At 35.9% G+C, this 12140-nt stretch overlaps 1 protein-coding gene across 2 annotated transcripts in view; it reads left to right on the top strand.

The window, feature by feature from the left end:
* LOC149844763 (lecithin-cholesterol acyltransferase-like 4) overlaps positions 1-9890 on the top strand; it is a 62048-nt gene extending 52158 nt beyond the window's left edge. Inside the window, exons 9-11 of one of the 2 annotated variants that reach the window (XM_089995258.1) lie at positions 72-126; positions 7791-7844; positions 9308-9890. In XM_089995258.1, the coding sequence (XP_089851384.1) occupies positions 72-126; positions 7791-7844; positions 9308-9643 (445 nt within the window). In that variant the 3' untranslated portion in view covers positions 9644-9890. The remainder of the gene's footprint in view (positions 1-71; positions 127-7790; positions 7845-9307) is intronic. The other variant, XM_089995259.1, reaches the window with a different exon arrangement.
* The last annotated feature ends 2250 nt before the right edge of the window (positions 9891-12140 follow it).

Genomic DNA, 12140 nt, shown 5'->3' with positions numbered 1-12140 from the left:
AATGGATGTTACAGTATCAGATCATGCTATTGCTCCACTGGTATTTTTCCAATATTTCTTCTCTTTTGCAGCTACGGCAATGAGAAAAGACCAGTCTCAGACCTGCGACAGTTGTTGACATCTGAGGTTCTTTATTTTTCTCATAGTGAAAAGTCCTTTTATTCTTGGACAACCATGCCTATTTCTGATGGGAAGATGCATCATCGTGTTGAATTTGACCTGAATTTTCTATAAATTTTCTTGTTCCATTTTGCAATAGTATTATCAGCGAGTTCTTTTAAGTAATAATCTGCTGAAGAACTTGTGTTAAAAAAGGCACAAAATGCATGGAGATTTTTTGGTCTTTGTTTTTCTCTTTGGGGTATGAGAAAGCTGGGGCATGAGGTAAAATTTTTGGATTTTTGTCAGCATATTAAATCAAATGCAAATATATGTGTACATGATGTACAAGTTGTTTCGTGCTAATCTAAGTAAAAAAGCAAACAAAGATAAAACTGTGCTAGTTAACTCGTCTCTTCTGGTTATTGGGAGCCCAATCTGATCTGCAAGAATCAATTATCACATGCAGGGAGTCTAGCAAGGGTTAGTGTGTGCTCACAGATGGAAAGAAGAAGACCAACACCATATGATGTTCAGCCACAGTGCTATTGGCCTGCTGGCATTCATTGCTAGTTGTTAACAAAGCCATTGCTCATGGCAGGTCCTGGTTACTGATACTCATGTCTCTTTAGACCTTGTCATAGTTAAGACTTCAACTCAATTAGTCCATTTCATGGGTGTCTTATAGTTCTCTCATAATGGGCATTTTTAACTCTATAACCACAACCTGTATTTTGGTTTGACATTGATGACCCAACCCATAGTGCATATCAAGGTTGTCAGACTAGGAAGCGGAAGCAAGAAACGAAACATTTTAAAATTTATGGGGAGCGAGAAGCGAAGAACCAATTTAAGAGCGAAACAGGAATACACAAGGAAGCAATATGGGAACTGAATAAAAATCCAACAGGAAGCAAATAAAAACTAAAATAAAAATGACTATTCTTGTATTTCATGATTTTTAGTATAAGGTTTAAAATTTTGTTAAAATCTAATAATGATGGTTACCAATTTAGAGAAAGCACATGGTAAGTGAGTGGAAGCGTGAGAGGAAACACATGAAAAACATGAAAAGAAACGTGAGAGAAGCATGCATGTGGGAAGTATAGGAGAAGCATAGAAGAATCAAGATTCCCATGAAGTTTCGGAAGTAAGGAATATCGTGGTTTCAAAGCGAGTTTCTAGGAAGCGTGCTTCCCACCTACCTAAGAAGCTTCCGGTAACTCTGGTGCGTATTGACATTTCCTTCTCAAATTTGAGCCTACTCAATTTACCGAAACCACCATTCTGTATCATGTGCCAGGACCAGCTTCCACACATTAGGCTCATTATGAGAAGTTATCAATTGCTAAGGTCCCATGAACTCCAATATTATGAACCAGAATCATGTAACTCTGTGAGCTTAGAGTTAATAAATCATCAGGATGGAACCTTGTAATATATCTGAAGCCAATCGTCATGCTTCCTTGCAAAGCATTAGTACACATAAAAAATTTCTGCACATATGCTTGAAAGCACTCACAGAAACCCAAGTTATTGTGTAAGTAAACAACCTCCTCTTCTCTGGGTATTTTGGCATGGATGTTGCTTGAATTAAGGTTGACAGATATTTTCTGGAGTCTGGACTTCGGACAATGTTTCAACTTAAAGCAGTTTATCCTTACAAGTTTGTCAGGAACAGTCTGATTGGCTCTCAACTTGTTTCTTGTATTGATTTAAGTGAAGATTTGAAGGAATGGGATTGGATTAGTGTTAGAGGTTGGGCTTTACGAGATTGAGATGAAGCCTGGCTTGCTTAAATTAACCGAGCCTACAGAAGCCAACTTTAGCTTGGCTCGTACTTCTGAAGCAGAGCTCAGATATCTCTTCTCGAGCTTGGTTGAGCCTTAGCAGGGTTTGAGTTATTGAGCCGAGCTCGAACAAGTCATGCTTGGGCTTGTATAGGCTCGTGTGTACTGTTGAAAATGCTCTCTGAGGAAAATATCTGCTAAAAGAATTGCTTTTAGGCACTTTCTCCTTTCAAAACTTTCTGAAGTCATCATGTATAATGGACAACTACACCGGTAACAACCTTGACCTTTGAAAAATAGTGGAATTTTTTATTTTTTTTAAACAATTGCGAAAAACCTCCCAAGGACCTGCGGTGCATTACATATTTAATATAACCAAACCTCAAACCATTCCATGCATTGAATCAACTTGAAGTAATAAAATGAACTTCATTAATTAAATCAAAAAGTTGAAATATCCAGAAACATAAAACCGACTCTATCATAATCATGCCCTCTGGTCAGAACCCAAACACCAAGTCATAATTTCTCGTTCTCCAGCCAGCCAGTCCTAGACATCACTGAGTATCTGTGCCTGTAAAACAATTTTAGAAAATAGGTAAAAACCAAAGTCCTCGTACGAATTTCTATAAAAATTCAATAGTAAAAAAAAATCATAAATTAACTCATGCATAAATTTCAGAGGAAATCACAAACAATAACTTACCACAATTATCTTACTATTCATTCAACAAAAAATAATGCAAAATCAAATATGCAGAGATGCACAAACTAATGTTGAATAGTAAAATATGCATGATTCAATGCACATGCATGAATAATTTATTAATTTATTTAGCAGAGTTGCTTTTGCATGCCTGTCTCTATTAAATTTACACAAATTTAATTTTTACTTTTCCTTAAAATTACAGATACTCAAAACGGGCACAATTTTTGAAGTTTAGGTTAAGTTCTCAATCATAGCTTAACACACAATTTGTATTTTATTTACTGGGTTTCACACTTGTTCCTCGATCGATATCAGAAATCCTCACATTCCATTGAAATATTAGGAATCCTCACCTAATGCTGGGACATCAATGAAAATCGTTAACCATTGACATCATTTTTTTGGCATACCAATAACTACAGCTGAGTCAACACCACGACCCTCAAGCAAAGTGGCTGAAAATTTCCTAAAACCATGGCCGGGAAGTGAACCACATATTGAGTTCTGAAAACGCAATTGCACAGAGAGTTTTAGTATCCTCATGGTCCCCCATGACCGCCATTCAAGATTCCCACAATGTGGAAGAGACATCAAGGAAGAGTATAATTACATTGTTTTGATATCTTTTATTATTTCAAATCAATTTCAAGTTCTCTACGCAAGAACCGTTTTGCAAATCAACATGAAAGAACCATTTTGGGCCATGACCCTCACAATTTAACAGTGTAATTAAATTTGAAAAATCAATAATTTTCAGAAATCATTCTGCAATGCATAAACAATTCAACATTGGAGCAACACATGCTCCTGGCCTACATAGGCCCGTAGTGGTTCACACATAACCACTAACATATCTCAAAAGTAATTTATGCCAATTGCAAAATTTCAGTGAACATAAAACACATATCGTTTCCCAATATGTTCACAATGCACATTTATAACACAAAAAAAAATACACATTAAGCCAAGTACATACACATGTAAATAAAAAGCTTGCAGACCATACCATTCATAATCAAATTTTATGCATATGATCAACCAAACATGCATATGATCATAATCATACAAACATCTAATTATATTCAGGTTCATATGTATGACATGTGCAATTGCAAACTGATCAGTTTAGGATTAGATTTATGTACCAAGTCAGAAAAGTACATTTTTCGATTAGATTCATGTATATGACCATCTTCATAAATCGGCTATGCAAAAAATTATAAGTGCCTATCAGATTCGTGCACATGATTAGTTTTATGAACACGAATTGACTACGCAGCAAATTAACCACTGCTAGTCAGATTCATGTACATGATCAGATTCATTTATATGGATCAGCCAGTCAGAAAGTTACCAATTGCTGGTCGGATTCATGTACATGATCAGAATCATGTACATGAATCGACCATATATAACATAACAATAACTAGTCAGATTCATGTACATATAACAACCATATCAGGAAATATGCAACTACGGGTCAGATTCATATACATGGATTGACCAAGCATAAAATATATCAACAGCTGGTCTGACGAATAGATTCATGTACATGGATTGGCCAGCCATGAATTAATCATCAGCTGGTTTGATTCATGTACATGGATTGGCCAAACAAAAAGTATACACTGTTGGTCAGATTCACGGACATTGATCGACCAAACAGAAAAATATAACTACTGAATCAGAAAATATAACTGCTGGCGAGATTCATGTACATGATCAGATTCATGTACATGGATAGGCCAAGCAAGAAATAAGCAGCTGCTGGTCAGATTCATGTACATGAATCAACCACTCAAGAAATATTGACTGTTGGTCAGATTCATGCACATGGATCAACCAATCAGGTAATAACAAACTGCTGGTCAGATTCATGTACATGAATTGACCATCAGAAATATATCAATGGCTGGCCAGATCCACGTACATGATTTGATTCAAGTACATGAATCAGCCAATCAGAACAATAATAACTGCTGGCCAAATTCATGTACATGATCGGGATCATGTACATGGATTGGCCAGCACAAAAAAATCCATGTACATACATGATACAAACTCAACCAGAAAAATAATCACTAGGCTGAAAATTATAACGAACATATACATATAGCATGTTCATGAAATTGACAACTAGGACAAGACAATACATAGTTCAGATGCATGATAAACAAAATCGACAAATCTAATTTATATGCATATTTTCATATGCATGAGCAATAAAATCGATAATCTGAATTATATGTATTTTTTTTTCAAATGCATGAGCATGAAAAATTGACAAATCTGAAGTATATATCCCTATATATATATATATATATTCAGATGTATGAACAGGAAAAATCGACAAATCTGAAGTGCATATCTATTTTCAGATGCATGCTTAATGAGATTGACATATCAGAAATATATATACATGTTCATCAAACTCATTGGCAACCATGTATATGTATTTCTAATGAAATCTGCAATCTTGAAATATATATATATATATATATATATATATATATATATTTAAATTCAGATTTTCATTTTTTCCCTCTAAACCTATGCTCAAATCAGTTTATACAATTCTCTTTCCTGTGCGAATTAAGAGAGAAACCTGTACCTTGAATCGAAGATAAAAAAGACCAGAGGAAATCGTAGATGCTTATTTTTTTTCTTCTCTTTTCCTTTTTCTCTTTTTTTTCTTTTCTTCTCTCTCTCCTAGCTCATGATTTTTCCTCTCTCTCCTTTTTCTCAACTCTCTTTCTAGAACACGAAGAGAGAGGAGCTATCTAGACCCCCTTTTATATTTTTTTAATGAAATTTCTAGAGAGGGGATGACGTCCCCTTTTGGATGCCCCTCTTAGGGGTAGAGTTCTACTAAGTGTAGAACTCTACCTCTAACCTCCTTATCTTCTAGATATGGTTTTGGATTTTATTTATTTTTATATTTCATAAGAATATTCTAGGGGGATGCCCCTTTTTTTTATTTTTTTAATGAAATTTCTAGAGAGTGGGTGACATCCCCTTCTAGATGCCCCTCTTAAGGTAGAATCTATGTCACATGGGTGTGGGTGCAGGTGCGGCACTTTCAAAAAACTTGGGTGCGGCAAAAAAAATATTATATATATATATATATAATTTTTAAGTTTTAACAGTTAACAACATTAACACTAATGAATGTTCATCTTGGGCATGACCGAGTCAAGCTAGGTCAATTTGGGTTGGGTTAGGTCTACCGAACCCCACTTTCATCCCTACACTGCAGGGCGTAAAACATAAATGGACATATTTACCGGTCAAAGCAATTAACTTTTCTAATGCATTTATTGATTACTTATATATATATATATATATATATAGAGAGAGAGAGAGAGAGAGAGAGAGAGTAATTAATGGGAACCGAGCAGTTCGTTCCTTTGTTAAAAGTAATTACTTATATGTTACGTCTTTGCTAGCCTCTAAGAAGTTTCTTCCCAAGATAAAAGTAACTAAAATTAATGTAGAATTAATTCTTCTTTCATTTTCCATTAAACCCCTTTAAGTAACCATTAGTGGTAACGTCCTTTTTTTTCATGATGCCTAGGAACATGTATCGGCCAGTATTTACCAACCAAACACAAGTTACAAGAAGCAAACAAATACTCCATCAATCAGTCATTTTTTTTGTCCAAAATTTGGACACAAATGACCCTGGGTGCGTTGACCGCACCCAGGGTCCGGTTGACCGCACCGGGTGCCGCACCCGCACGTGCACTCGCGTCGCGTCGACGCGGGTGCGGCACCCTGTTGGTTGAATCCCTGTGACATAGGGTAGAATTATACCTCTAACCTCCTTATCTTCTAGATATTTTTTGAATTTTATTTATTTTTATATTCCATAGGAATATTCTAGGGGGATGCCCCCTTCTAAAGGTTCATATGGGGTAGAGTTCTACCCTAGGTAGAACCTCATCCTTAGTTTGTACTTAAAATTATTTGTTTTTAAAACTTTAAATTCAAGTTAGTTTTAAAATTGCCGTGAATGGATTATGGATCCAAATTGGAACTATGATCCAAATCCATATCTAATCCATTTGGATCCCAACTTGAATAAGATCCTAGTCAATATAGATCTTGGACTGGGTCCATATCCATATTAATATGGATCGAAAGATCTCTAAAAAGCTCAATAATTAGAGGTCGGTCATTTTAGAAAGATGCATTTTTCGGGCCAACCGTAATTTGATTTCCAGAAAACATATCTCCTACAAGATATAGGCGGATTTAACTGTCGCCATACCTCAATTTTGCTTCCGAATTTTGCCTGAATTCAACATGAATTTCGCTTGAATTTTTCTCTAATTTGAAGGTTAAAAACAATAAATTTCTCAAATTTTAATTAACATAATCAGCTCTTGTCAGTGGGCTCTGATGTCACCCCTTTTAATTATTTTCCCACGATTTTTATCAATTAAATATACATATAAAATTTAAAAATTATATTATAGACTTTAAAAATCATGGAAAAATTATGAGATATTACATCACCCCTGCCATGATCACCCTACAATATGATTATCATCATGCACAAAGGTGGAATTCCTTTGCATGTAAAAAATATCAAACCTTATTGTCACCACTGCGATCATCATTATGCGCCATGATCACAATGTTTGGACACCTGGACATTCATCATTATGTGCCATGTTGAAATTTAAATTGGCTTAGTCTGTTGGTACTTTAGGCACGTCTGATTGGATAACATTGGAATGTATACATAATTTATTGTATAGATCTATTTTATGTCCTTTCATTTAATGACCTGCACTTTTAGTGGTTGTAACAAATTGAACAGTTTAGTTTCTATAAATATTAATGTTGTTGCTGAATTTGTGGCAGTTATACAAGCACATATGTCTTGGTTCCCTTTTGTGAATCTTATGAAGAAGATGCAGTTATCTATCCTTAATCCTCATCCATTCTTCTATGTCATTCTTCAAATTTTCTTCTCCATATTTCTGTGTTCCATCTAATATTTATGCCTTGTACAAGTTTTTTGTGGCAGAAAGATCCTGCATTTATTATAAATCATGTAATTATTTTGTTCTATTAGAATGCATTTCATAAATTATTATTTTCTTAGAATGCATATCATTTAATATATTTCTTGTTGATTATCTCAAATTACTTGCTGAGAAGTCTCCGATTTTTTTATTTTTCAGCCAAACTATCTATGCGTTGATGGTGATGGGACTGTTCCAACAGAATCATCATCTGTAAGTTTTACTAATCTAATTTATCTCATTATCATTTAGAATGGTAATGTAATGAAGTCCACATATGGTGTGTTGTGTTTCTTTCAAGTGTTTTATAATTGCTTATTCACTTCTAGGTACATTTTACAAATTCTATGTTGCTATGAAGTGAATTGAAAAATGATACTATACTTTGAAGAAATAATTCTGTATAGCCCCAAGGGCTCCATATGCCTGGCTAGGTGGGGCCTAAAAGTGTCCAAGTTGAATGACGTTGCGAGTTTGATACCTGGGGTGTATGTTCTTGCCACAAGCCCAAAGATGGCAGTAGGCAGCAGGCATGGTAAACCTCAGGGGTTTTATCTGTAGAGGCCTGCACTAGGGACAGCTGGATTCACACTTATCCTGGTCACAGTCAATGAGAACTGGATTTTCCGTCGACTTAGCCCCCCCCCCCCCCCCCCCCCCCCAAAAAAAGTCTTTGCTTCAAATAGGCTTCTGAATGAAAGGGTGCGGAGCACACTATGCTCAGTCAAGTAATGACGAAAGGAAAAAATGGAATGAACGTGAGAAGTGACTGATGAGTGAAAATGTATAAGAAATACAGTAACGATCTCCTCTTTTGTGATTCATAGTTTTGTTATTTTTAAATTAATGCTGTTGACTGATTATTATCTCTTTACTGAGCATATACCGTTGTTTGTACGAATAATCATCTCAGATCTCAGTTATGTGACTGATACATCTATCTTAGATCCTAACTTCGGTGTTTAGTTAAAATGCCATCTTACAATTGAATTGTGGTAATGAAAACGAGCAATTTTGCTTGCAGCTTTGTTGCTCATGGTATGGAATTAGTTCAAATCTTTTTGCAAGCGGTAGCATAGAACGGTGCTAAGAAATACAACGTAGGCAAAATGGATCTATATAGCTCCTGAAATTCTGCATATGAGAGAGAGAGAGAGAGAGAGAGAGACCCTATAATGTAAACTTTTACTGATTTTGCTAACAAAATTGTGATTTTTAAAACAGAAGAGAGTACACAATAATTAACAGGTATATCGTCCATCAATTCACTAAACGATTATATCAACAAGACTTTCTGATTTGATTGCACATCAGTTAAGTAGACACCAATTGGGAGAGACATAAAACTTTTGAAAGGGCTTTTATCTTTTCCATCCTTGTACCTCGGTTTAGAGGTCGAATGAAATGCACTGTTTTGGGAACATACTAATTCATGGGCATTACTTGATACGTAGTAGCAAATTGTAAAGATATTCATTACAAGATGCAGTATTTCTGCAAAGTTTTATGCTCCAAATTTCTTCTTATCACTGTCTAGGCTGATGGCTTATTTTGGAACTTATTAGAATGTCAGGGCATTACTTGATATGTAGTAGCAAATTGTAAGAATACTCATTACAAGATGCAGTATTTCTGCAAGTTTTATGTTCTCAATTATTTTCTTGATCATCATGCAGGCAGATGGACTTTTCGCAGAAGCAAGGATTGCTGTCCCTGCTGATCACCGAGGAATAATCTGCGATCGACATGTATTCCGCATCCTCAAGCACTGGCTAGGGGCAGGTGAATCAGACCCATATTACAATCCTATGAATGACTACGTAATTCTGCCAGCTGCTTCAGAATTTGTGCATCAAGCAAGGGAAGGGCTATTGGTTAAAGAACAGTGGGAAATTATAACTGATGATACCAATGAAAGTGGTGATGAATCCAAAGACATGTCCTCTATGGGTTTAACCTTTTCGAATGTGGAAGATGCGGGATTAAGCATTGCTGTATTCACTACTGCTTAATGGATGTTAACCAATGTGGTACTGTATCGTCAGGCCTGGCCAATTGTACCAGCAACCCAGTTTCCCTAAGATGTGTATAGTCAATGTATATAAGTTGAAATAATTGAAGATAAATAAATTACAGAAGGATGTGGAATGTTGATAAAACATCCTCCTGATCTGTAGTATGTACCACGGTGCTCTCGTGTTAACTTCCATAAATTATTTGTGGAACATGAAAATTACAGTACAAAAGACTTTCCAAAAATTGAAAATATGCGTAATATTTTATCCCATTTCAGGTTTGAATCAGATGGAGTCATGAATTTGAATCCCTAGTTCCTATGCGATAGCTTGATTTTGAATGAGAAATTGTATATATATGTATTTATATTTGCTATAATAGAATAATTGATTGCACCTACAATCAAACTGGGATCTCATGATTCGAGTTGTTTTGACTAAATCTAACCTCCTAGATGTGTTCAACATTTGACTCTTGGATCATATTTTTTTGACGAAAAAACATGTTTTTATAAGGCAGGGAAAATTGGTGCCTGCATAGATGTTGATTTTTGGATCGCTGAAAAAAACCTGTATACAGGTTGGATTCTGGCGATCCAAAAGCTGGTTGCCACTAAATAAAACAGGTAGATCACATTTACGGTGTTAAATTTTAAAAAACACTTTCACCCATTTGCTAGGTCGATTGTATTTACAATAGACTATATACCCTATATATATACCTTTTTACTTTGCTTTATAAAGTTAAAACTGAGCTAAAACTGCGTTTACTATTTTCCACTATTTTATAATTCCGTTTTACATGTGAATATTGGCTGTACTTAAGACTGTACCATACCTAGTAGAAATTAATAGATGCGAGCACTATATGAACAATCTAACCCCAAAGATGTGCTCAACACGGTTTGTCTTTTAGAAATTGCGCTTTGGATAGAATGGTAAATATGACTTTCAATCATTGAAATTTTAATGCATTCTGGATCATTGATCTAGATGGTTTGTTTAGTCCAAATTCCCCGTTTGGACACGTGTTCTGTCACAGGGACGGTCAGGAATTTAACTGCAAAGATTGAATGATTTATTAGGAAAACCATGGCATCTCATGCTGCAGTAGTTTTTTCTTTTTACCCTGTTTAGAGACTAGTCATTATTCTCTTTTCTACCCTAATAGATCCCTATGCTTGATACCATTTTTCATCCTTAGCTTGTGCAGTGTCCTTAACTTACCGTTCAAACAAAGCTCTTCAATCCTAATGCATTCATGCTTGTTTAAGACTTGTCCAAAACCAATTGTTTTGTCAACATTCGCAACCTACTGAGCCTCTAAAAGAAATAGAACTCTCTTTCTAATTGATAGTTATAAACATCCTTAAACCGCCTTGCCAGTTCTATAAATAGAACACACGCTGGTGTTTCTACTATCAAGTTGGTGCAGTTTCAAGCAGAGAAAGAGGAGAGAAAGGGTGCAGATCAAGGCATCCAAGAGTCTCATCTGGTATTCTTTTTCCGACTCCCCACCTCTCCTCATTGAGCCCTTTTCCCAGAAGCCATCCCAGTCAATCCAGAGAAGATGCATTCTTGACTTTGATGGCTATTGGGAAAGAAGAACTTGAGGGAGGTGGTAGGAATCGGAAAAGATAGGTTTCTTGGTTGATTTCATCTGCAACATACAGTATAGGCCGGTTCACCACAAGTTGGTGCCTGCTTGTGGTATCATCAAAGGAGGGTGTTGAGCCTCAGGTAAGTCTTTGGAACTGCATCTGGAGAAGAACCATATAGCTCCAATTTTCCTTTTTACTCTATGGTATTTCTTGTTCTGTCTGGTTGAAAATCTGCTATCATGGTCACTCTGAACGAGTTAATATCATTTTCTTGCTTGACTTCGTCAGTTTTCATGCACTCGCTCATGCGTCAGGTTTTTCTCATCTAATAGTATCTGAGTTTCTTACAGATTTGGTTTCTTTGTTTATTTTGAAGCTTATTTTCTTCTTTTTCTGTTCATATTTGTCTCACATCATTACTGTAATCATGACCACGATCTCATGTATTCCACATCTACTATTTTGACTGAGAAAGTGAGAATGGATTAGGAAAAAGAAAGATGCAGGCTGCTCTTTTGCTGGTGTACCTTTCTGCCAATAGTAATGAAAATTTTGTACTGTTACTAGAAAGAGGTGAACTCCTGTATTGGAAAGATCTGCTGGTTTTGAGTATGGTTGAGAAACTTGCCCGGTCATCCTCTGACTTGACCGAGTCAACTCAGGTTGGACTCACAATAAGTCAAGATTCAAGGGCAACTGATGGGTTCATACTTTGGAAACTCGGGAAATACAATGGATTTGGGTACCGTTCTTTCTTTGGTCCTCCCGATCACATCGAAAGAAAGAACTGCTTTAAGTTCATACAAGCCAAAGCCTTTCCATCGAAAAGAATGCATTCGATGGATGCCCGGGCACTGGCTCCCTTCCTTATCCAGCTTACGCAGCTTCGCCTC

The sequence above is a fragment of the Nuphar pumila genome, chromosome 2 (genome assembly GCF_984573655.1).
Source record: "Nuphar pumila chromosome 2, dmNupPumi1.hap1.1, whole genome shotgun sequence".
Classification (NCBI taxonomy): Eukaryota; Viridiplantae; Streptophyta; class Magnoliopsida; order Nymphaeales; family Nymphaeaceae; genus Nuphar; species Nuphar pumila.
Note: the sequence above shows the minus strand (reverse complement) of the source record. Positions and strands in the feature narration are given on the sequence as shown.